This window comes from Oryctolagus cuniculus, chromosome 11, assembly GCF_051225735.1.
Source record: "Oryctolagus cuniculus isolate XC-2025 breed Fujian yellow rabbit chromosome 11, ASM5122573v1, whole genome shotgun sequence".
NCBI classification, from domain to species: Eukaryota; Metazoa; Chordata; class Mammalia; order Lagomorpha; family Leporidae; genus Oryctolagus; species Oryctolagus cuniculus.
In genome coordinates this window covers 21,671,569-21,692,636 of record NC_142877.1, presented here as the reverse complement: position 1 = coordinate 21,692,636, position 21,068 = coordinate 21,671,569, and the positions used below count along the sequence as shown (strand labels likewise).

The following is a 21,068-nucleotide window of genomic DNA, read 5'->3' as shown; positions in this document are numbered from 1 at the left end:
TGCGGAGTCGGCTGAAATCCGAATCGGAGCGGCCAGGGTACGTGCGGCCACAGCCTCCTCCCCTTCTCCGAGTCCCGTCCCCACGAAGGCCGCAGGAAGCCTCGCAGAGTGTCATCCTCTTCCTAAGGCGGTCCAGAGACGCAGCCGAAGCCACAGGGCGCGTGGAAGAAGGCTTACTGACCAGTGAGTGGACGCAGTAAACAAAATCGAAACCCAAGACTTGGGGCTCCTAACACCTAGGGCTGTGACAGGACCCCTGGCGCTGCACTGCCCCTCCCTGGAGGATGGCCCACGCGAAGCGTAATTATCTATTTAAATAATAACGCCGAAACGTGCAGGACACAATTTCTCCCCTAAAGGGCTTATTTATTATTGATCGATTATACAAGTAACACTGCTAAAAGTGATATTCTTTTAACAAAATCAGGGAAAAAGGAACAAATAAATATCAACAGACCTCCCAGAGGGCAGTGGTAACACTGCTATTCACCGAGGACAATTCCTGAGCCAAACTTGAGTAAAGCTATTATCAATTAAGCACAGCCCTTTGTTATACGGCTAACATTTACTGAGTGCCATACTGGTTCTAGTCCACTCTGCTACTCTATGTCCTCAGTAAGCTATCTATGCTTGTGTTCCTCATCACAATAAAAAAATTGTTAAGTTATGAGACTGTGGTAAGGACTAAATAGTATGCATATAAAATGCTTAGAGTCCAATACTCCCTTTGTTCTATCATATGTAGCTGTTGAAAACAATCTAAACATTTATCTGAAAGGGGGAGAGAGAGAAAATCAATGTCTTCTCTGCTGGTTCACTCCCCACATGGCCTCAACAGCCTGGGCCCAGCCAGATCTACGTGGGTGGAGTATGGGGAGCTGCTTCCCCTTGTCAGTGTACTGCTCAGTACAGAAATAGAGAGTAAAATCCCAAAGAGAGTGCAAAAGCAAAAAGCAGGTTCATTTACAGTAAGTGACAAAAGCTGAGCCTGGTGGGTTGGCCTCCTTCATGTAATTTTCTCCTTCCTCCCCCCTTATCGGTAACATCCTGGCCCTTCACCTGCTGCATTCAGTAGGAGGTTGTATTTGGATTGACTTCCCAGTCTGTCTATTAACTCAAAGGGGTGGGTAATTGGATTCTCCAGAGGGAGTTTTCTAGAATTTGCCCAAGATCCACTTTCTTTTTCCTAACTGCCTCAGAGACCTTTTTCCTTATACCAAGGTTCCAAGTACTTGGGCCATCCTCAGCTTCCTCCCCAGGCACATGCGCAGGAAGCTGGATCATAAGCTGAGCAGGCAGGATTCAAATGCAGACTGATAGGGGACGTCAGCTTCACAAGTTGTGGCTTAACTTGCTGCATCATGTCAGCTCCTTAAGCACACTTCTTATCCTTGATTTTTAAAAAATCCTTATAAAAATGCAATACAATGTAACAAATACAATGGAGAAAGGTATAATCACCTTTGGAGAAGTGATTTATCCCCATTTTTACAGCTGAGGAAAAGAAATTGGGGTTGGCACTGTGGTGTAGCGGGTAAAGCATCCCATATGGGCGCCAGTTTGAGTCCTGGCTGCTCCACTTCCGATCCAGCTCTCTGCTGTGGCCTGGGAAAGCAGTGGAAGATGGTCCGAGTCCTTGGGCCCCTGCACCCATGTAGGAGACCCCGAAGAAGCTCCTGGCTCCTGCCTTCAGATCGATGCAGTTCCGGCCGTTGCGGCCAATTGAGGAGTGAACCAGTGGATGGAAGACCTCTCTCTCTCTCTCTGCCTCTCCTCTCTCTGTGTAACTCTTTCAAATAAATACATGAATAAATCTTTAAAAAGGAAATGAAGATTCACTGCAAACTCCATGCTCTCTCCACGACACTATTCTGCTTCTGAAAGAGCAGGCAGTTAATGCCACTCCTGATTTTGTTTGTTTAAATTTATTTATTTTTTCGAAAGTCAGAGCTAGCGAGATTGAGATCAATCTCCCACCCACTGGTTCAGTCCCCAAATGGTTGCAACAGCCAGGGCTGGCTCAGGTGGAAGCCAGTAACTTCATCCAAGTCTCCCACAGGGTGGCAGGGGTTCAAGCGCTTGGGCCATCTTCTACTGCTTTTCTGAGCTAGATCAGAAGTAGAGCAGCGAGAACAGGAACCAGCGCCCATATGGGATGCCGGTGTCACAGGTGGTGGCTTACCTGCTACACCACAACACTGGCCCCTACTCCTGATTCTTAAATGCTGGTTTTCTGCGAGGCTGGCCAACATTTCCCGTCTTGCTCTACTCAGCAGAGTACACGCATTATCCATTTTCAAGTCTTCAGTAATTACACATCAGTAATTCTCAAATTTTGCCTCATGTCCAGACTTCTCTACCCAGTTCTCTACTTGTACACCAGACAGTCTAGTGGACATCCCATCTGGTACCTCAGCTTCCCCATTTCATTAACTGGCCCGAGCTGAACCAGTTGCTCAAGCCTCCAGCACTGCAGCTTGTCGATACCCCAGGGTTAATCTTGCATTACTTAATTTCATCTTTATAGCATCCCTGTGATAGAGTGTCTGTTATTCTTCCAACCTTACAGACAGGAGGTTAAATACCTTTTGCTCAATCATAGCAAGTGAGACAAGAGTTCTATCCATGGGTTTACTCCGCAAATGCCCACAACAGCAGGGCTGAGCCAGGCCACAGCCAGGATACCAGAACCCAGTCAGGTCTCTCATGTGGGTGGCAGGGCCCCACCTGCTGCCTCCCAGGGTACACATTAGTAGGAAGCTGGGTTGGTAGCAGAGGACTGTCACTCTGAAGCAGGTGTCCCAGTGGCATCTGAACTGCAGCAAACTGCCATGCTGAAGTTAGTTTTTAATAGGTCATATGCTACATGTTCCAGACACCACGAGCAACACAGGCAGTCCCACCCCGCTCCTGCACTGCCGACACTTAGCACAAGCTGTCATCTCTCACGCAGATCACTGCAGTAGCCCAGTGCTTTCTCCCACTTTTTTTTACACCTCGCTTGCTTCTATTTCTCACAGCAGCTGCAGCGAGCCTTTAAAAATGTTTTGAGCCTCTTTGTTCTTAGAGCCTTGTAATAACTCTCTATTATCCTTACCCCAGGTCACCCCTCCACTGGTGCTCAGCACTCCTGTCTAGTCTTTTGTTAGTGTCCCAGAATGCTCCACTTGCCCTCTCTCCTTCAGCCTTTGGAAATGCTACTCCTTTTGCCTGAAATACTCACTCCATTTAACTCCATCCTTCCTAAGTCAGCTAAAACATCTCTTCCGTGGAGCTTCCTCTTCGTTTCTTGGATCTCAAAGACAGTGAGCATCGCAAGCATCTGTGTTGTGGTCTCTTCCGGGTTCCTAGAACTGAACCCAGCAGGGACTTGGGAATATGAGCACACCAATGAATAAATAACAAAAGTATGTCGAAGCAAGGAGAAAGGGCAGGCATTGTGGCACAGAGGTTAAGCTGTTGCTTGGGACACCCACATCCCGTATTTAGGTGCCTGGCGCAAGTCCTGGCTTCACTTCCAACCCAGCAGCTTCCTGCTAATGGCATCCAGGGAGGCAGCAGATGGTGGTTCAAGTGCTTGGGGCCCTGCCATCCATATCGGAGACCTGGATGGAGTTCTGGGCTCCTGGCTTGGATCTGGCCCAGGCCTCACTGTTGCAGGCATTTGGGAAGTGAACCAACAGATGCAAGATCTCTTCGTGTTGCTCTGCCTTTCAACCATATGAAAATAAATTTTTGCTTTTTCAAAAGATGCAAGGGGCCAGCATTGTGGCACGGTGGGTTGGGCCACCACCAGTGATGCATGGTTCCAGTTCAAGTCCTGTTGTTGTACTTTTACATAGAGAGGGAGACACAGAGAGACCTTCTACCCACTGGTTTACTTCCCAAATCTCTGCAATGGCCAGGGCTGGGCCAGGCTGAAGCCAGGAGCCCAGAGCTTCTTCTGGGTCTTCCATGTGAGTGGTAGGGGTGCACGCACTGAAGACCACTTTCCGCTGCTTCCTCAGGAGCATCCGCAGGGAGCTGGAACGGAAGTGGAACAGCCAGGCCTTGAACTGGTGCCCATAGGGGATACCAGTGTCCGACTTCAGCTTCACCTGCTACACCACAACACTGGCCTCCTGTACTTGTTGCAGCTGTTTTGGGAGTGAACCAGCAGATGGACGATCTGTCTCTTTCTCTCTATAACTTTGCCTTTCAAATAAAACATATCAATCTTTAAAAAAATTTAAAATGTTTCTAACTCTGTCAAATTAAAAAAAAGATAAATTAAAAATGCAAGGCGATATCACCTCTCCCTGGTGCTTGGGCCAACATTTAAGATTTATTTATTTGAGATGCAGAGTTACAGACAAGAGAGAGGGAGAGAGAGAAAAAGGTCTTACATCCACTGGCTTACTCCCTAAATGGCCAGCAGATAGGAGCTCTCTGTCTGTTCTATGAAATAATAATAATGTAAAAAATGTTTATGCTCAAAACATACACAAAGCAAGGGAAAACTTTAATTGCATGCACTAGTGCAATGCAGATTATTCACAAATACAAAGAACAATTAATAGTAGTACCGATCCTCTTCTTGCCATGAATTTAGAATTCTGGAGGCCAACTGGCTGTTAAAAAGTAAAGCACGAATGACATGGAGAAAAGAATGAGCGGAGCTCCCTTCCAAGCGGATGCCTCGCAAAGACACATGCATTTCCCAACAGTGGAGACTCAGCTCCTCATCTCTGACCACTTTCACAGCCGTGCTGGAAAACCAGTCTTATTCCTTTAGGACCAGAACCCAACTCAGCTCCTAACGTGTTTCATTATACTTGGTCCTAAATGTCTGGATTGCAAAGCCTGAAGAACAGCATGAAGATTTCTGACCACGAAGGACACTTGAGAAACTGGACCCCTAGTTCCCAAGGTCACCTCAAACAAGCTTCAAGATTTTGCACATTCCTGGAAAAGCTGTCTCTGTAACGTTCCTCAGGATGCATAAATTCCATCACTTTTAGAATAAAGTCCAAGTGCTCTCCATTCAGCCCGTTATCCTCAAGAGGGACTGGGCAGAAGTCTCCAGCTCAGACTGGCACGCAGTCGCCATGTGCTGGGCCACTCTTCTCATCCTCTTCCCTGACTGTCTCGGGGCAGAAGAGCCGCCTGCGGTCACTGACGAGGTCTAGAGCCACGTGTGGTGGGCGGGCTCTGGAGGTGAAGCCTGAGCAGTTTCCGAGCTGGAGAGGAATCCAGCTGCTGCATGCTTTTCTTCTCTGCAGAGGAAAGGAGCCAAAACAGACTGCAATTGAATTCACATGACACGTGCTGCTAACAGACTGTGTGGACACTGTGCCAGGCACTGAGGGGCATTACCGTGACAAACAGGAGCATCTCTGACCTCAGGACAGGGCAGTCTGGGTGGGAAAGCCAGTCACCACTACCACCACGACACACACAGCACACACGAGACACATACGAGAAGGATGGTTGTACAGCAGAGAACGCGGGGCTGCAGGTCAGGAAAAGTGACAGCGGAGCAGCAGCAGTGGTACTCAGTGCATTCTTGAAACAGAGAGAGGGATTAGGCAATGGGAATTTCTTAAGCCTTGGGCTCACCAAAACAACACCATACTTATGGAGAGAGTCTACTGTGCTTTTGTGAAATTGACACTGGGAAGTTCTCACTGACTCTGAGTACCCACAACATCCAACTTATTGTGGAGAGAAAAACAAATCACCAGAGTGAGACGGAGAGAGGTCTTGCCCTCTGGGACTGTATGCTTTGATGGGCAGGTTGCATCCCAGTGCTATCAGACAGAAAACAGCCCGAGCCTGGTGCCCTCAGAGACACTTACCGAGCTGTACTGACACCTTCTGGAGGCACTGGGTACTTTCATCCATAAAGGCCTGCAGCTGCCTCACGGATCCTTGCAGTTCGTCCATCTGCAGACCAAAGAGCTGTGAGGCCACCAAGGCCCAGGCTTCTCTGCTGTTCCTGGAACCCACCGCGCAAGCTCCTGCTCAGGAGCCTGGCTTGCTATTCTCTCAGCCTGCAGTGCTGCACCATGCGTTTCATGTTTGCTCCTCCAGAGCCACATCACACTCTTCTCCTGGCCGCTCTCTGGCCAAGGAAGCCCACCCCCCTTGATCTCTGCCAACAGGATGCCAGGTCATGACTTCTGGTGAGCTGTGGCCAAGAAGGAGCACAAACGGGAGGGAGCAGAAAGAGGTCAGACCCAGTCTATCTTTTAAGAAAGAAAAAAATATTTTATTTATTTTAAAGGCAGAGAGAGAAAAAAAGAACTCTTCCATCCATTGTTTCACTCCCCAAATGGCCACAACAACTAGGTTTGGGCCATGTCAAAGCTAGGAGCCATGGGGCTGGCGCTGTGGCACAGTGGGTTAAAGCCCCAGCCTGTAGCACCGGCATCTCATATGGGCACCAGTTCGAGTCCGGGCTGCTCCTCTTCCAATCCAGCTCTCTGCTATGGCCTGGGAAAGCAGTAGAAGACGGCCCAAGTCCTTGGGCCCCTGCACCCATGTGGGAGACCCAGAGGAAGCTCCTGGGTCCTGGCTTCGGATCAACTCAGCTCTGGCCATTGCAGTCATTTGGGAGTGAACCAGTGGAATGGAAGACCTCTCTCTCTGGCTCTACCTCTCTCTGTAACTCTTTCAAATAAAATAAAAATAAATCTTTAAAAAAAGGCTAGGAGCCAGGAACTCAATTCAGAGCTCACATACTTGGGCCATCTTCTGCTGCTTTCCCAGGTGCATTAGCAGGAAGCTGGATTGGAAGCATAGAGTAGCCTGGACTCAAACCAGGAACTCTGCTACGGGATGCAGGCGACCTAAGAGGAAGCTAAGCCCACTACACCACAACACCTATCCCATCAGGCTTTTAATTTCCAAGGATGACAGGGTAGCAAAGCTGATTATTAACTAAACAAACACAAGCTGACTTACCACCAACTCTATACAATCAACAACTTTGCTCTGGTTCTGCAGTATTTTCTGGTAGTCAGGTTTTGTATTAAGAACTTCACTCTGGGAAGACCCACTATACGTTGCAGGTTCCACTCTGATTTCAGTAATTTTGGATTCAGTTGATCCTCTTAAAAAAAAAAAAAAAAAAATAGGGCTTTCAAGGAATTTTATAATCATTTTATACTCCACAACTTCCTTAAAAATTTTATTATTATTTTTCATTTTATTTGAAAAGCAAGAGACAGAGACAGACAGCTCTTCCATCCACTGGCTCACTCCTCAAATGCCTTAACAGTCAGGGCACGGCAACGGTGAAGCCAAAACCTGGAGCTCCACCTGAATCTCCGACATGGATGCAGAGCCCCAGAGTACTTGAGCCACTACCTGCCTCCTGGGATGCACGTTAGCAGGAAACTGGAATTGGAAGGCAAGCCAGAACCTGAACTGAGGCACCTTGCCATGAAACGCAGGTGTCCCAAGCACTGTGCCAAAGGCATTCCACCAAAGATTCCCTTCAAAGTAGCCACCGTGAGCTTGAGTCAGTATTCTTCCATGCTATCAGAGACCTATGGACTCTCTTCGAAACGTATGACTAGTATCAATGTTTTTATATCACTGGACTCAAAAAAATGCCAGAAACTTCAGTTTGGTTGACTCCACTTAACAATAAGGTCCCTACACAAAAAGGGTGGTAGGAAGCAGAGTGAAGCCACCACAGCTTCTATCTGAACGCAAAGGCTACAATGGCCCCTTCAATTATCTTATTAAATGAACAGAATGGCGTTCATGAGAACTGATGATGACCCTTACAGCAACTACCAGCATTTTCCAAATGTTTGGTAGGTGCCAGACATGCTAGGTACTTTCCATTCAACCTCATTTACCAAAATAACCCAATGATGTATATTATCCTTATTTTCAAATGGGAGACCCTCAGACTCAGAGATTAAGTGGCATGCCCAAGGTCACAAAACTAAGGAGTATTTAGTTAGGAGCTAAACAGACGGTCTGCTTTCAGAAATAATCCCCTTAGCATATAAGGGGTAGATTTTTATTTATTTTCACTTTCTTTAAAAGGCGCAGAGTCAGAGAGATCTCCCATCCACTGATTCACCACCTACATGCCTGGCTTTAACAGCCAGGGCCGAGCCGTTCCAAAACCAGGAGCCTGGAACTCAGCTGGCTCACCCATGTGAGTGGCGGGGACTGAAGTACTTGAGCTATCACCTGTTGTCTCCCAGGGTGCACATTAACAGGAAGCTGGAATCAGAAGGGGAGCCAGGACTCAAACCCACGCACCCCAACTTGGGATGTGGTATTTTAACTGGCTACACCAAATATCCACCCTAACACGTAAGCTTTGATACAAAAGTTTTTATTCTAAAGCTGCCATCTTACATGTTATCTATCTTCCACAAATGGAATCTGTAAGGGGTGAATAAAATGATGATCGCCATTGCTTGCACTGGGACAGTTTTGTAGAATGTGTTCCTCAAAGCCCCCCCTCTACAGAAAGACCAGTTCCGCAATTAGGGTTTTGGCTAACACTTTGTAGTTCGGTTTCTAGCCAAGATTGTTTGGATAAAAAGCTTAACCCACTGGCTTGTGTGTTCAGTTATATCAAATGCTAGCACAGTCCTATTCTGTATTGACTCAAGACCCAGACAAAGAGCCTCTCTTTCCTTACACCTTTCTCCACGGCTGCCTTTCCTGTATTTGTATCTCCACAAGGCCCTGGCCAGTGATGTCTCCCCTACCTGCAGCTCAAAGGCCATGTGCTCATTAAACTCTCCTGACCACAGTTCCTGGCCCGGTCTCAGGTTGCCACGTACAAGGCAGAGATGTGTCTGTCTCTTCCAGGATGTCAAATGGCTGCCAAGAACACAAAACAGAGACAATTCTGTTCTTGGACTAAAACCAGTGACACCAGCTCTCCCCTGCTTCTCCCTCACTGTCCATTTATGGTCAAAGAGTGCTAATCTATACTTCTCAGCATCCTGATGAGCTGACTGGCCTGTGAGAAAGAATTCATCGTTCAATTTGTGCTAAAAGAACTGAACTAAACTCAAGTCAACCCCACAGAGTAACAAGATAGCTTCTGATTCCCATTTCACAGATCTAACCTGGATATCATCTCTTCAGCCTCTTTCTGGTAGTGCAACAAGAGCTGATCCCACGTCTGACGCTCTGAAGAAAACCTACAGAACCAGAGGGAAAACAGTTCAGTTGATCATCTCATTCTGAAATACTCAGGGCAACAGTAAGCACATTAGGCATATAATCTGGTTATAAAACACAAATAAAAGATTCATTAAAGGATTAGAAAGCACAGCTGATTCAAAGGCTATTAATTTAACCAAATCAAACATGAGCACTTAAAATCAAATTAACATCTTTATTCTCTAGACTCCATTCTATAAAACTGGCAACCAGCAGAGCCCACAGAAATCTCAACATGGGGGTGGGTATTGTGGTGCTGTGGATTAAAGCTGCTGTTTGGGATGCCCACATCTCATCCCATATCGGAGTACCTGCACTTCAAGTAGATAAACATTTTTTAAAAATCAACAAATGCCACTGTTTAAAAAAAAAACTCAATATGTAGCCTGTTTTCTTTTTAAATAAATTTTTTTTAAATATTTTTTTTAACAGGCAGAGTGGACAGTGAGAGAGACAGAGAGAAAGGTCTTCCTTTGCTGTTGGTTCACCCTCCAATGGTCACCGCAGCCGGCACGCTGCAGCCGGCACACCGTGCTGATCCGATGGTAGGAGCCAGGTACTTATCCTGGTCTCCCATGGGGTGCAGGGCCCAAGCACTTGGGCCATCCTCCACTGCACTCCCAGGCCACAGCAGAGAGCTGGCCTGGAAGAGGGGCAACCGGGACAGAATCTGGCGCCCTAACCGGGACTAGAACCCGGTATGCCAGTGCCGCAAGGCGGAGGATTAGCCTAGTAAGCCGCGGCGCCGGCAAAGATTCATTTATTTTAAAAAGCCAAACTTAGAAACAGAGATCTGCTGCTTTTCCCAGGCCATTAGCAGGGAGATGGACTGGAAATGTAGCAGCCAGGACTTGAACCACCCATATGGGATGCTGGCATCACAGGCAGTGGCTTTACCCTTTACGCCACAGTGCCAGACCCTCAGTATATAGCCTTCTAACTTCTGCTTTTGAAGCACAATATTTACCATTAACTTTACCCAGGTTTAGTTATTTTCCCAGATGGAGAACAAATTTCCCAACAAAGCTTCATTCATTTTTACTTACTTTGTTATATATTCTTTCATCTCAGCCACTGAAGTTTCCAGAGACAAATCTGATGCTTTTCTGCAAAACAGACAGAATTAAGAGATTAACACAAATCTTTAAAAAAAAAAAAAAAGCTTCTGTTTCTCTCTCTCTCTCACTGTCCACTCTGCCTGTCCAAAAAAAAAAAAAAAAAAGTGGATTAGCTAGGACTAAAAACTAGCATTCTGATACAGGATGTGGGTATCCTAAGCAGTGGTATAACCTGCTGCACACAATACATGCCTCCATTTTATTTTTTAAAGATTTATTTATTTGAAAGGCAGAGTTACATAGAGAAGGACAGGCAGTGACAGTGTGAGAGAGAGACACAGAGAGAGAGAGAGAGAGAGAGAGAGAGAGAGAGAGAGAAAGAGGGATGGATGGAGAAAGAGGTCCTCCATTCCACTGGTTCATTCCCCAATTGGCCACAACAGCTGGAGCCGCGCTGATCTGAAGCCAGGAGCCTAGAGCTTCCTCCAGGTCTCCCCATACGGGTGCAGGGGCCCAAGGACTTGGACCATCTTCTGCTGTTTTCCCAGGCCATAGTAGAGAGCTGGACTGGAAGTGGAGCAGTCGAGACTCAAACCGGTGCCCATATGGGATGCCAGCACTGCAGGGGGCAGCTTTACTCACTATGCCACAGCATCAGCCCCAATAAATAAGTCCTAGAGAAAAAAAAAAAAAAAAAGGAAGGGAATTGCTCTTACCTTTCTGAATCTTCAAAACATCTTTGTAGAGTCCCATCACTTTCTAGTCTCTCTGTGAAATGTTTCAATTCTTCAGAAAGAGAAGACGCTGGAGAGAATAAGTTTATATATTACAAAACAGAAAGAACATCATTTTCACAAGGGGCTGCTGACAGAGACATGACATCCTGAAGGTGTCTCAGGTCTGGGACCACCGCTGCATTCTGGCTCCTCAACCACCTGACGATAGGTAGGCAGGGAGATGGTATCTTTTTCCTCCAGCAAGTACGGATAAAGTGAAAGACAATTCCTCTTCTTGACATTTGTAAGAACTGCTTTCCTGCATTACTAGTGAAAAACCAGTCAAAAAGGCATATCTGCACTGACAGTTCCCTCTTTTCAAGGGAACTGCTGGCACTGGAAGGGAAAACATTGCCGAAGATAGGCAACAGGCAAGAGTGTAATGAAAAATACTGGAGGCAAATGAAAAATTACAGGGATAAGGTGAAAACAGGTCTCTGCAAGTCTCTGCTGTACTTGAGAGAGGGCACTGTTAAATTCAGCTGAGGCGCCGGAGCTGTGGCATAGCAGGTAAAGATGCTGCCTGCAGTACTGGCATCCCATATGGTGCCATTTTGAGTCCTGGCTGCTCCACTTCCGATTCAGATCCCTGCTAATGTGCCTGGGAAAGTAGCGAAAGGCCCAAGAACCTGGACCCCTGGACCCATGTGGGAGACCAAGAAGCTTCTGACTGTGGATCAGCCCAGCTCTGGCCATTGTGGCCATTTGTTGAGTGAACCAGTGGCTTGAAGACCTGTCTCTCCCTCTCTATCTCTGCCTCTCAAATAAATAAATCTTTTTTTTAAAAATGCTTATCCTCTTCAAAGGAACAAAGATGTCCAGCTGCCACCTGCCAAGCTGTCATCCCATATGAGTGTCAGTTCAAGTCCTGGCTAATGCATCTGGGAAAGCAGCAGAGAATGGCCCAAGTGCTTGTGCCCCTGCCACCTCTATGTAAGACCCAGAAATTCCAGGCTCCTAGCTTCTGCCTAGCCCAGTCCTAACCATTGTGGCCATTTGGGGAGTAGATGGAAGATCTTTTTCTTTCTAACTCAGCCTTTCAAATAAATAAGTAAATAAATAAAATCTTTTTTTTTTTTTTTAACAGGCAGAGTGGACAGTGAGAGAGAGAGAGACAGAGACAGAGAGAAAGGTCTTCCTTTTGCCGTTGGTTCACCCTCCAATGGCAGCTGCAGCCAGCATACCGCGCTGATCCAAAGCCAGGAGCCAGGTGCTTTTCCTGGTCTCCCATGGGGTGCAGGGCCCAAGCACCTGGGCCATCCTCCACTGCACTCCCTGGCCACAGCAGAGAGCTGGCCTGGAAGAGGGGCAACCGGGACAGAATCCAGCGCCCTGACCGGGACTAGAACCTGGTATGATGGCGCTGCTAGGCAGAGGATTAGCCTAGTGAGCCACGGCTCCGGCCAATAAATAAAATCTTATTTAAAAAGACTGAAACTGAAACTACAAAATTTCATCTATCACTTATCAAATAGTAAGACAATCTAAAGTTTGATAAAATTATTGGTGAGAATATGAAACAAGTATTTGCACATATCGCCGGTCAGAGAATAAATTAATCTAATCTTTTAGGAAGGCAATCTGGCAATTTCTATCATTTCATTTGGCATAGTCAGTTCCAATTCTAGGACTTCATCTTATTTTCACTTGTCTATGTGCCAAAAGGCTTTTGTAAAAAAAGAAAAAATGGGGTATTAACTACATTATTCACGGTAATAGCAAAAGACAGAAAAATCCTAAAAGCCTCTCAGTAAAGAACTGGCTCAGTAAAATCTGGTTCCTTTCTATAATGGCATATATATGGCTACCAAAATGTTATGGCAACTCTCTGGATATGGAATAAGCTGCAAGATTTTTAACCTAACAAGAAAAGTACACAGGTTATATATTCATATGATTTTAATGGATATTTGGAAAGGCAATAAATGTCTGAAAGGGTACACAAATTGGCAGGAGTTCCTCTAGGAGAGGAGCTGTGACTGGGGGAGGGGTGGAAGTGAGGATTACTTTTCACTTCCATACCTTCTAAGCTTCATAAATAATATTCCTTTTTTTTAAATCAATTAAAAAACAAGCAAACAAACAAAACAGCCAGGAGCTTATTTGACGAGGAAGTAGCCCCTATAAATGGTGATGCTGCCAGGTAGGCTTTAGCTGACCTTCAGGGAGGGAGCAGCCCAGGGGCAAAATTCACTTTGCCCTGATCAACTCACCTTTCATTCTGAAACTTTCAAGACTGAAGCCCTCAGCGTCCTTTAGGAAAGGTTCAAGTTTCTGAACAGAGAACTAAATAAAGAAAAGCATTTTCAGTACAACAATCACAATTTTGCAGGACAGTGTGAAGTTCATGTAACTTTATGATATTCAATAAATGTGAAACTAAACATGATTTAATTTTTAAACTTAGGATTTTTTCATATAAACAAATAAATAGATCAGAAAAACCTTTTGTTACTCAGACTATACATTCTTATTTTTGGTCCAGAAAAAGACCATCTAATTCACACAAATGAACTTGCTCAGCTAAACTGACCTAAGTGCAGTCATCCCTCAGTACCCATGGGGTACCCGCTCCAAGACTCCCCACCCCTACCCTAAGTTATAAAAATCTGTGGACATTATACAAGTCCTCTCATATACTTTAAATCATCTCCAGACTATTTACACTACCCAATATAAACATTTTATCAGTAGTTACCATATTATCTAGGAATAATAATAAAGGTCTGAACACGTTCAGGACGGATGCAACTTTTTCCCCAACATTTTGGATTTCTAGTTGGCTGCATCTGCAGATGAGGAACTTCTGGATGTGGAAGGCCCACTGTGCCAGTCAGCCTATAATTCACAACTTAAACTGTACCACGTGGCTCAGACACCAGTTAGCACGCGGTCGGGCTTCATAGGCCTGCTATCAGTTAGTTTTACCTCCACCCACTCTGAATTGCCATCACTGGCAGCCACTAGGCAACATCCATACCAGCAGATCTCTGACAAGTGACTCCTCAGTCAGCAGCAGCAGCACCAAGAGAATTGCGAGAACTCAGCCCAGGAAGAAATGAGCTGCTGGGATTAAGTTTGGCCTTTAAATTAATCCCAACCAGAGAGAAAAATATCTTTTAATCTTAACTGGTTCCTCACACAGTATGGATATCTCTTTGAAGTTGTCACAATAGCAGTTTAAGGGAGGGAAGAGAGGAAAGAATGAAAGCAAGCACTGCCCTGTCCAGGAATCTCACCTGGAAACTGGAGAGCAGGAGACAGCTGAGCCGCTTGCTTTCTGCGAGGTCGGCACTGATGGACCTGCTGAGCTCTAACACAGAACATGGCCACGGTTAAGGCTTACACACTTACACAGTCAGCAAAGCAGCAAAGCTGAAAAACGTCCTCCTTGAGGCAATCCAGTTTAAGGAAAGAAGCTCCTTTTTCTGAACAAGAGAGAATTCTGATTTTTCCAGGGTCACTGAAGAATAAAGTTTAGCCATTTGTGCACCCAAACTTTAAAAAAATGTATAGAATTTATGTACTACATATTGTTTTGTTAAACAAGGTAAAAAAATAATTCAACTTTTTTTGATGATTGATTCAGATTCACTATTCAAATGAAGGAAATGGGGACATTTGAACAGTTTTATATGGCAGGCACTGAAGTGTGCTTTTAAATACATCAGATTAGGAATCCTCTTACAAACCGTGAGCTCCATTTTACATACAGGGAAGCTGAAGCTCAGAGGGGAAATGATTTGAGGCCATGGATTGGTGGAACCAGAATCCACCTCCAAGTTGGTCCCAAAGCTCTGTGTGTTTCCCTCTAAGCCCATACTCCCTCACCCTAATGATCTAATAAAAAGATTAACAAATAACTAACATGTGCTGAACACTTATAACATAAAAGACATTTCATTAAATACTATACACATCTCACTAATATTTGGGGCAAGTATCTCGCCAGTTCCATTTTGATGACAGATCATCAAGCTGAGGCACAAAGGCTGGGTAATGGGCAACTTGCCAAGGTCACACAGAGGGTTACGAGGCTTAACTGGCTGGGCACTGAGACCTCAAACAATTTCAAGATAGTAGACTTTTTTCAATGTCCATTCAAAAACAAACATTATACAACAGAGGAAGTCTGCTTTGAGAATTCAGAAAATTCATGTCAGTTTGCTATCCAGTTCCAGCTGGCTGTGTTTTTCAAGTTCTCTTGTCTCCTGGACTAATTCTCACTGCTGTTAGTCAAAAACAGGATACTTCCTGTCTATAACCAAGGAAACCTGGCAGGTGGCCAAGAATAACCAATCTCATTACATTAGTGATTTTTCTGTTATACAGAATTTTAACTCTAAACACTCTGGAGTGCAGATGAAGACAGGGCTAATCTTGGAGAACTACTACTGTTTTCTTGGCACGTGTTGGTTGGCAGTAAAGTGCACGGGCACTGAGGCAGCAACTTTTTTTTTTTTTTTTTTTTTGACAGGCAGAGTAGACAGTGAGAGAGACAGAGAGAAAGGTCTTCCTTTTGCCGTTGGTTCACTCTCCAATGGCCGCCGCAGCCAGTGCACCGGGCTGATCTGATAGCAGGAGCCAGGTACTTCTCCTGGTCTCCCATGGGGTGCAGGGCCCAAGTACTTGGGCCATCCTCCACTGCACTCCCAGGCCACAGCAGAGAGCTGGCCTGGAAGAGGGGCAACCGGGACAGAATCCGGCGCCCCGACCGGGACTAGAACCTGGTGTGCCGGCGCCACTAGGCAGAGGATTAGCCTAGTGAGCCGCGGCGCCGGCCTGCAGCAACTTTTTGATGTGCTCAGTAGGCTCTGCTACCCAGACTGTCTGCTGCCCTTCAGACCACCTGTAAGTGAGGTAATACATTACAGTGATCACAACAGGGAGCTGACACTTAGCCTGGAGTTAAGGCACCACATCCCAAATCAGTGTGCCTGCGTTCAGTTCCTGGATCTGGCTCCTAACTCCAGCTTCCTGCCATGTAGACCCTGGGAGGAAGTGGTGCCAGCTGAAGTAATTAGGTCCTGCCACCCATATGGCAGAGTTGGACTGAGCTCCCGGCTCTGGCTGTGGCCCCGGTTCAGCCCTGGTCATTGAGGGCATCTGGGGGATGAACCAGCAGACTACAGCTCTGTTTCTCTTAAATAATAAACTTAATTATTTCTAAAGTAATCACAGCAGTTTAACATTTGAGGGCTTCCTGCGTCAACTCATCTCCTCACACATAACCCTATTTCGCTTCAGTGTACTAATGAGGACCTTCAGGCCAAGGAGGGGAAGTGGTCAGCTCAAGGTCACACAGCTAGCACATTCTTCAGGGCTGTGTTCCACTTTCCACGTCATACCCTGCACCTTGATGCCCCGAGGCTGTTGCTAACTCAAACTCACACAAATCACAGTCAAATACAACAGCCCTAAAAAATCAGGTTTTCACTCTCACTACTTTTATGTGCCCCTTCGCTCAGGCATTTCCGGTTCTGAAGGCTAATCAGGATTCAAGTCTTCCTCCTTCTGTTCCACATTAGGGGATGAGGCACAAAGTCTCAGGAAGGAATTTTTAAAGCAGAGGTGGATGGTGAACAATTAGAAATCAGAATTTCTGTTCATGACAGCTAATAATATGATCTAAATAGCAATAATACTGAACACTTACTAGGTGTCTGACATCAGTACTCAGAGACAGAGTATCCCACCGGCAGGTGCTATTATCTCCATTTTATAGAAGAGAAAACGGAGGCTCAGAGAGGTGAATCTATCTGCTCAAAGTCAGAGCTATTCCACTATCTTGCTGCCACTCTTGCCTGCCTCTGCTCTGAGCTGGACCCTCCTTGTCTTGTGCACACAGCACCCCACCTGTGATGCCCTGGTGAAAGGGAGCCAGTGACTTCCGCCGGTTTGTTTCTTTCATACTTGCTCGCCGCCAGGACTGCCTCCTATCTTGACGAAGGGCAGGCTGTTCTTGAGGGGACAAACGAAGGGACTTTGACAGAAGTGCTTCCTGGTGGCTGAGATCACAACTTGCCCACTTTTCAGGGCTAGACCCAAGATGAATTCTTTCCTTGGCAACATCTCGAGTCATCTCCAGGGAGGCTTCCACAGGATTGAGATTTGATTCCAATGGATGACCATGGGTCTTGGACGTCACTGGTTCCTCTTCTAGCATTTGTTATAAAAAAAAAATACAAAATCAAACCCACCACAAGTAAGTATCTGAGCAAAAAGGTGGAAAAAGAAAGTGCACGAGTATGCTCTCAGAGCACAGAAAAGCATTTGTGCAGTACATGAACATGTGATTCCAGGACAGGATGCAGGCACAGCCCAGAAGCGGAACCCAAGGTGAGCCGTACTGCGTTCACAGCAAGTACTCACCTTCTACCGTCTCTGCTCCAGTCACTGATGCCATCCTGGATGGAGGGCTCTGAAACAGGAAAACGGGGTGACCTGTTCTCCCCAGTGCAGCTCCAGGCTCACAGGGCTTTACTGACCCGGAACAGGCCTGTGCTTCCCAGGCTCTCCAAAATGTCCTCACCCCCCTCCTCCACAGAGAGCATCAGCAGGGCTCATCGCCTCCCGTTCTGAATTCCCACAGAACTTACTGCTGCAAGTTCCTATTCACTTAACACACACCCTGCCTGATTCCAGGTAAGTGACAAGTCCCTGATTCAGCTGATGGCTTTAAGATCAATGTGGTCCTCCAAGGTAAAAAAAATCACATCATCGTCCTTTTACTTACTACTCAGTTCTCTAGATCCAAAGTCCTATATGTTCTTCAAGTTATCTCTAAATCTTTTCTCTTTCCCAGCTACTAGCTTAGTTCAGCCTCATCATTTCTGTCCCCTCGTCCATGAACATCTAACAGTCTCTGCCACTTTTCCTGCATCCAACTTTATTCCTCCCACTTCATTCTTTAAAGACAGCTGCAGAGGTTTTTCCAAAATGCATCCAACACCCCGCATAAGCTGGTCCTAATCTACCCATTTCTGCCCTCTCCCGCTACTCCTATTCACTGGACTACTTCTGAATCTTTAAACACATCTGTCCATCCATGCGGGGTCATCAAAACACTCATGGGGGGGCCGGCGCTGTGGCATAGCAGTGCCGGCATCCCTTATGGGCGCTGGTTTGGGTCCCAGCTGCTCCACTTCCGATCCAGCTCTCTGCTATGGCCTGGGAAAGCAGTAGAAGATGGCCCAAGTCCTTGGGCCCCTGCACCCACGTGGGAGGCCCAGAGGAAGCTCCTGGCTCCTGGCTTCGGATCAGCCCAGCTCTGGCCATTGCAGCCATCTGGGGAGTGAACCAGCAGATGGAAGATCTCTCTCTCTCTCTCTGCCTCTCCTTCTTCTGTGTAACTCTAACTCTTTAAAATAAATCGTAAAATAAAATAAAATCTTTAAAAAAAAAAAAAAGGAAGACTACTCTCTCTCTCTGCCTCTCTGTAACACCGCCTTTCAAATAAATGTATCTTTTTTAAAAAATTCATGGGAAACGCGTATTATAAAAAAACTGCATGGGTTTAAATTTTTTTTGCACCAATATAGATGCTCTTTTAATCCTACATTTCCACCAACTTTCTCAGGTTTCTTCACACTTGCACAACTTACTCCTCCTTCCCAATCTAGCTTAAATCTGAAGTTTTCTCAACACTTTGGCACAGCTGGTGGCCACACCCCTTGGTCTCCCTGGCATTGGCTGTGAAATGATGACACGTCTTGTCTTGCCCAGCTGGACTGCATTGTTTTCCTAGTGCCTGTCGCTGACAACGGACAGGGCAAGGGCAGGGACACCCGTCCCTCCCAGCACAAGCCGTAAAGAGAAACGCCTGTGCTGATCCACACGAGGGGAACAGAACCACGAAACCCCCTGCCCTGACGACCGTGGGGCACATACTCAGCAATGGTCACCGGTTAAGCGCGCTTCCGGCCCCGAGGCACTTTATCTGCGTCCTCGTTACGCACGACTCAAAGTGCCATCAAAGACGCGCGCGGCGGCCCGGGCAACTGAGGTTCACAGTGGGCAAAGAGCCGGACCCACGCTCGTTACAAACGCGCCCAGCCGGAGGGGAGAGGCGACTTTCGCACCCGGGCCGGCGACCACCCCCTTTGACTCTCCAGGGGTCTCGACCGCCCGCTCTGCCGGAACGGAAGGCGCGGCCCGCCCTGGGGTTTCCTCTCACCCCACAGGTCGCAGCGCCCCCGGGCCCACTCCCCCAGCGCCTGCTCGCGCAGGGCCCAGGGGTCCGGCGCTAGGGAAGCTGCTTGGTGCGGCGCGAGCGGGCGCACACCCGGGGAGAGGTCTGCGACTTCCTGACCTCACAGCGACGCCCGTCCATCCCAGGGCCTCCGTTCCTGAAGCACAAGGCCGCAGGTCGCTCTCTCCGCGGCCCCAGCACTCTGTGCCACTGCGGCCGGTCCTCCTCGGTATCAGCGGGGTGTGGAGCCCGCCGTCTACGTCATCGCCGCGGCGTCCGAAACTCCCGCCAATCGAGAGCGCATGCGCGGCCGCCAGCCGCTCGGGCACGCGCGCACAGAGCGGCGGCCAGCGACTCGGCGCATGCGCACACCGGTGTTCCACGCTCTTCCCAGCCCCGCCGCCTTAGCCTCAGCCCTTTCATCCCGGGGCGGTCAGCCACGTCACCAGCATTCCCAGTTCACTCCCCGCCACTCCCCGCGGAGCCGCAACTCTGAGGCGTCCTTTTTGCGCCATCGGGCCTCAGATTCCTTCTAAGACAGGAAAAACAGGCCCGAGATACTTGGCAAAGGCATATAACTCATCAGAGGGGGTCCCTAGGCCACCAGCCCCGCCACGGACTGAAGCTCTGGGCTCGGTGGACCCCTCCCTATCCCCTCTTCTGAGACTTCTCCAGGGACCTCCTAAGAACACGCCGAAGATTGGCAACTCTCCCGTCCAGCCTCGTCACAGGCCACGCCCTCCCAAGCTGCTGGCAGCCGCTCTGCCCACCCCACATCTCATCTTTCTGGTCAAGCCGAACCCTTTGCCTGGGTCGCTGTTTTTCCTAGCGAAACTCCCTAACTTTAAGGCATCAGCTGAAACACCCACCTCTGGGGCCTCTTCTGCGGCCCCAGACTGAAAACCTGCCGCCCCTTGCTGGCCTGGAGACTCCAGAACCCAGGGAGGCAGCGGGCGCCACCAGTACTGGAGGTCTGGTTAAAAGCGGGGGCGGCAGCAGGAGCAGGGTCATCTGCCAGAGCAGTTGTCCCTGGACAGCTTTTGCACCCTGTGGCTCCAGCCTGCCGGCTCCAACAGACATCTGAAGGCAGAGATGCGCTGTTGGGCCCCGAATATCACTTTCTGGGCTCAGTTCCTACTGAGCATTGGCCCCTCTTCGGTTCTTCGTTTGTCCGTGGCCCAGCCAGGGCTGGCCCTCCTGGGACCTGCTGAGAATACTGCTCACGGAGCCCCGGCCCAGTGTGTGCTCTGACTTGGGGCCAGTCCCTGCTTTGAATTCTCCCTGTCCACAGGATACATAAACATTCTTTGCCTGTGAGGCACTGGGTGATCAGACCCAGGCTCTTTGGGTTCCCCAGTTCTGCTCCATTCTTCTCACCAGGCTTCCACACGCGCTGTTCCTCCCCGAAGTCCCCTGCCTGCAGCACACCACTCTCCCTTCCACCTGGCCAGCATCTTAGCCTCGGTCCATGTAGACATCCCTTCCTCTGTGGGGCCGTTTCCGGTCCCTCACTGCGACAGAAAACACCCACCTAAAATGTCTTTTTTTTTTTTTAATGATAAATGTTTCTGAGTCTTGTAGTAAAGTTTAAATCTTTTTCTTCTTTCTGAATGCCCTGCATTTGTTCCCCAGTGGTCATTTCACACGTTTTTGGGAGCGCCAGGGCGTCAGCAGTCAGAACAATGGGTGGCCCCTGCCAAGGACTCCACACCCGCCAGTGGCAGTGGCATTTCCAGGGTGCCCCTTCCCAGCCCACGGCGGGTGAGGTGGAGTTGGGTTTTAAATTGGCAGGGGGCCAGCACAGTGGCGTAGATTAAGCCTCTGCCTACAGTGCCAGCCTCCCATATGGGCACTGCT

At 47.8% G+C, this 21,068-nt stretch overlaps 1 protein-coding gene across 8 annotated transcripts; it reads right to left on the bottom strand.

The window, feature by feature from the left end:
• Positions 1-20: 20 nt before the first annotated feature.
• On the bottom strand, positions 21-20,287 carry DSN1 (DSN1 component of MIS12 kinetochore complex). Of its 8 annotated transcripts, none has more exons than XM_089308018.1 (11): positions 19,332-20,287; positions 17,393-17,441; positions 16,877-17,179; positions 14,260-14,333; positions 13,234-13,306; positions 10,961-11,048; positions 10,233-10,292; positions 9,090-9,164; positions 8,724-8,838; positions 5,838-5,925; positions 21-5,255 (listed from the first exon to the last, which is right to left on the bottom strand). In XM_089308018.1, the coding sequence occupies exons 1-11, from the start codon at positions 19,350-19,352 to the stop codon at positions 5,152-5,154; spliced, it is 1,050 nt and encodes a 349-aa protein (XP_089164144.1). In that variant the 5' UTR covers positions 19,353-20,287; the 3' UTR covers positions 21-5,151. The 8 variants fall into 8 exon arrangements, 7 of the variants coding, with proteins under 7 accessions (XP_089164144.1, XP_008254248.1, XP_008254250.1 ...); XM_008256026.5 differs by lacking the exon at positions 8,724-8,838 and adding an exon at positions 6,946-7,093; XM_008256028.5 differs by lacking the exon at positions 8,724-8,838 and adding an exon at positions 6,946-7,093 and having other exon boundaries at positions 19,197-19,336.
• Between the last annotated feature and the right edge of the window lie 781 nt (positions 20,288-21,068).

What these genes read in the sequence shown, in the direction of transcription:
- DSN1 (XM_008256026.5), bottom strand. Translation starts at nt 19,352, where the DNA reads ATGGACGGGCGTCGCTGTGAG. An exon ending in TGGACGGGCGTCGCTGTGAG is followed by an intron (nt 17,442 to 19,331) that starts GTCAGGAAGTCG and finishes TTCCTGTTTCAG; the next exon opens with AGCCCTCCATCCAGGATGGC. An exon ending in CTTTCACCAGGGCATCACAG is followed by an intron (nt 14,334 to 16,876) that starts GTGGGGTGCTGT and finishes GTTCTGTGTTAG; the next exon opens with AGCTCAGCAGGTCCATCAGT.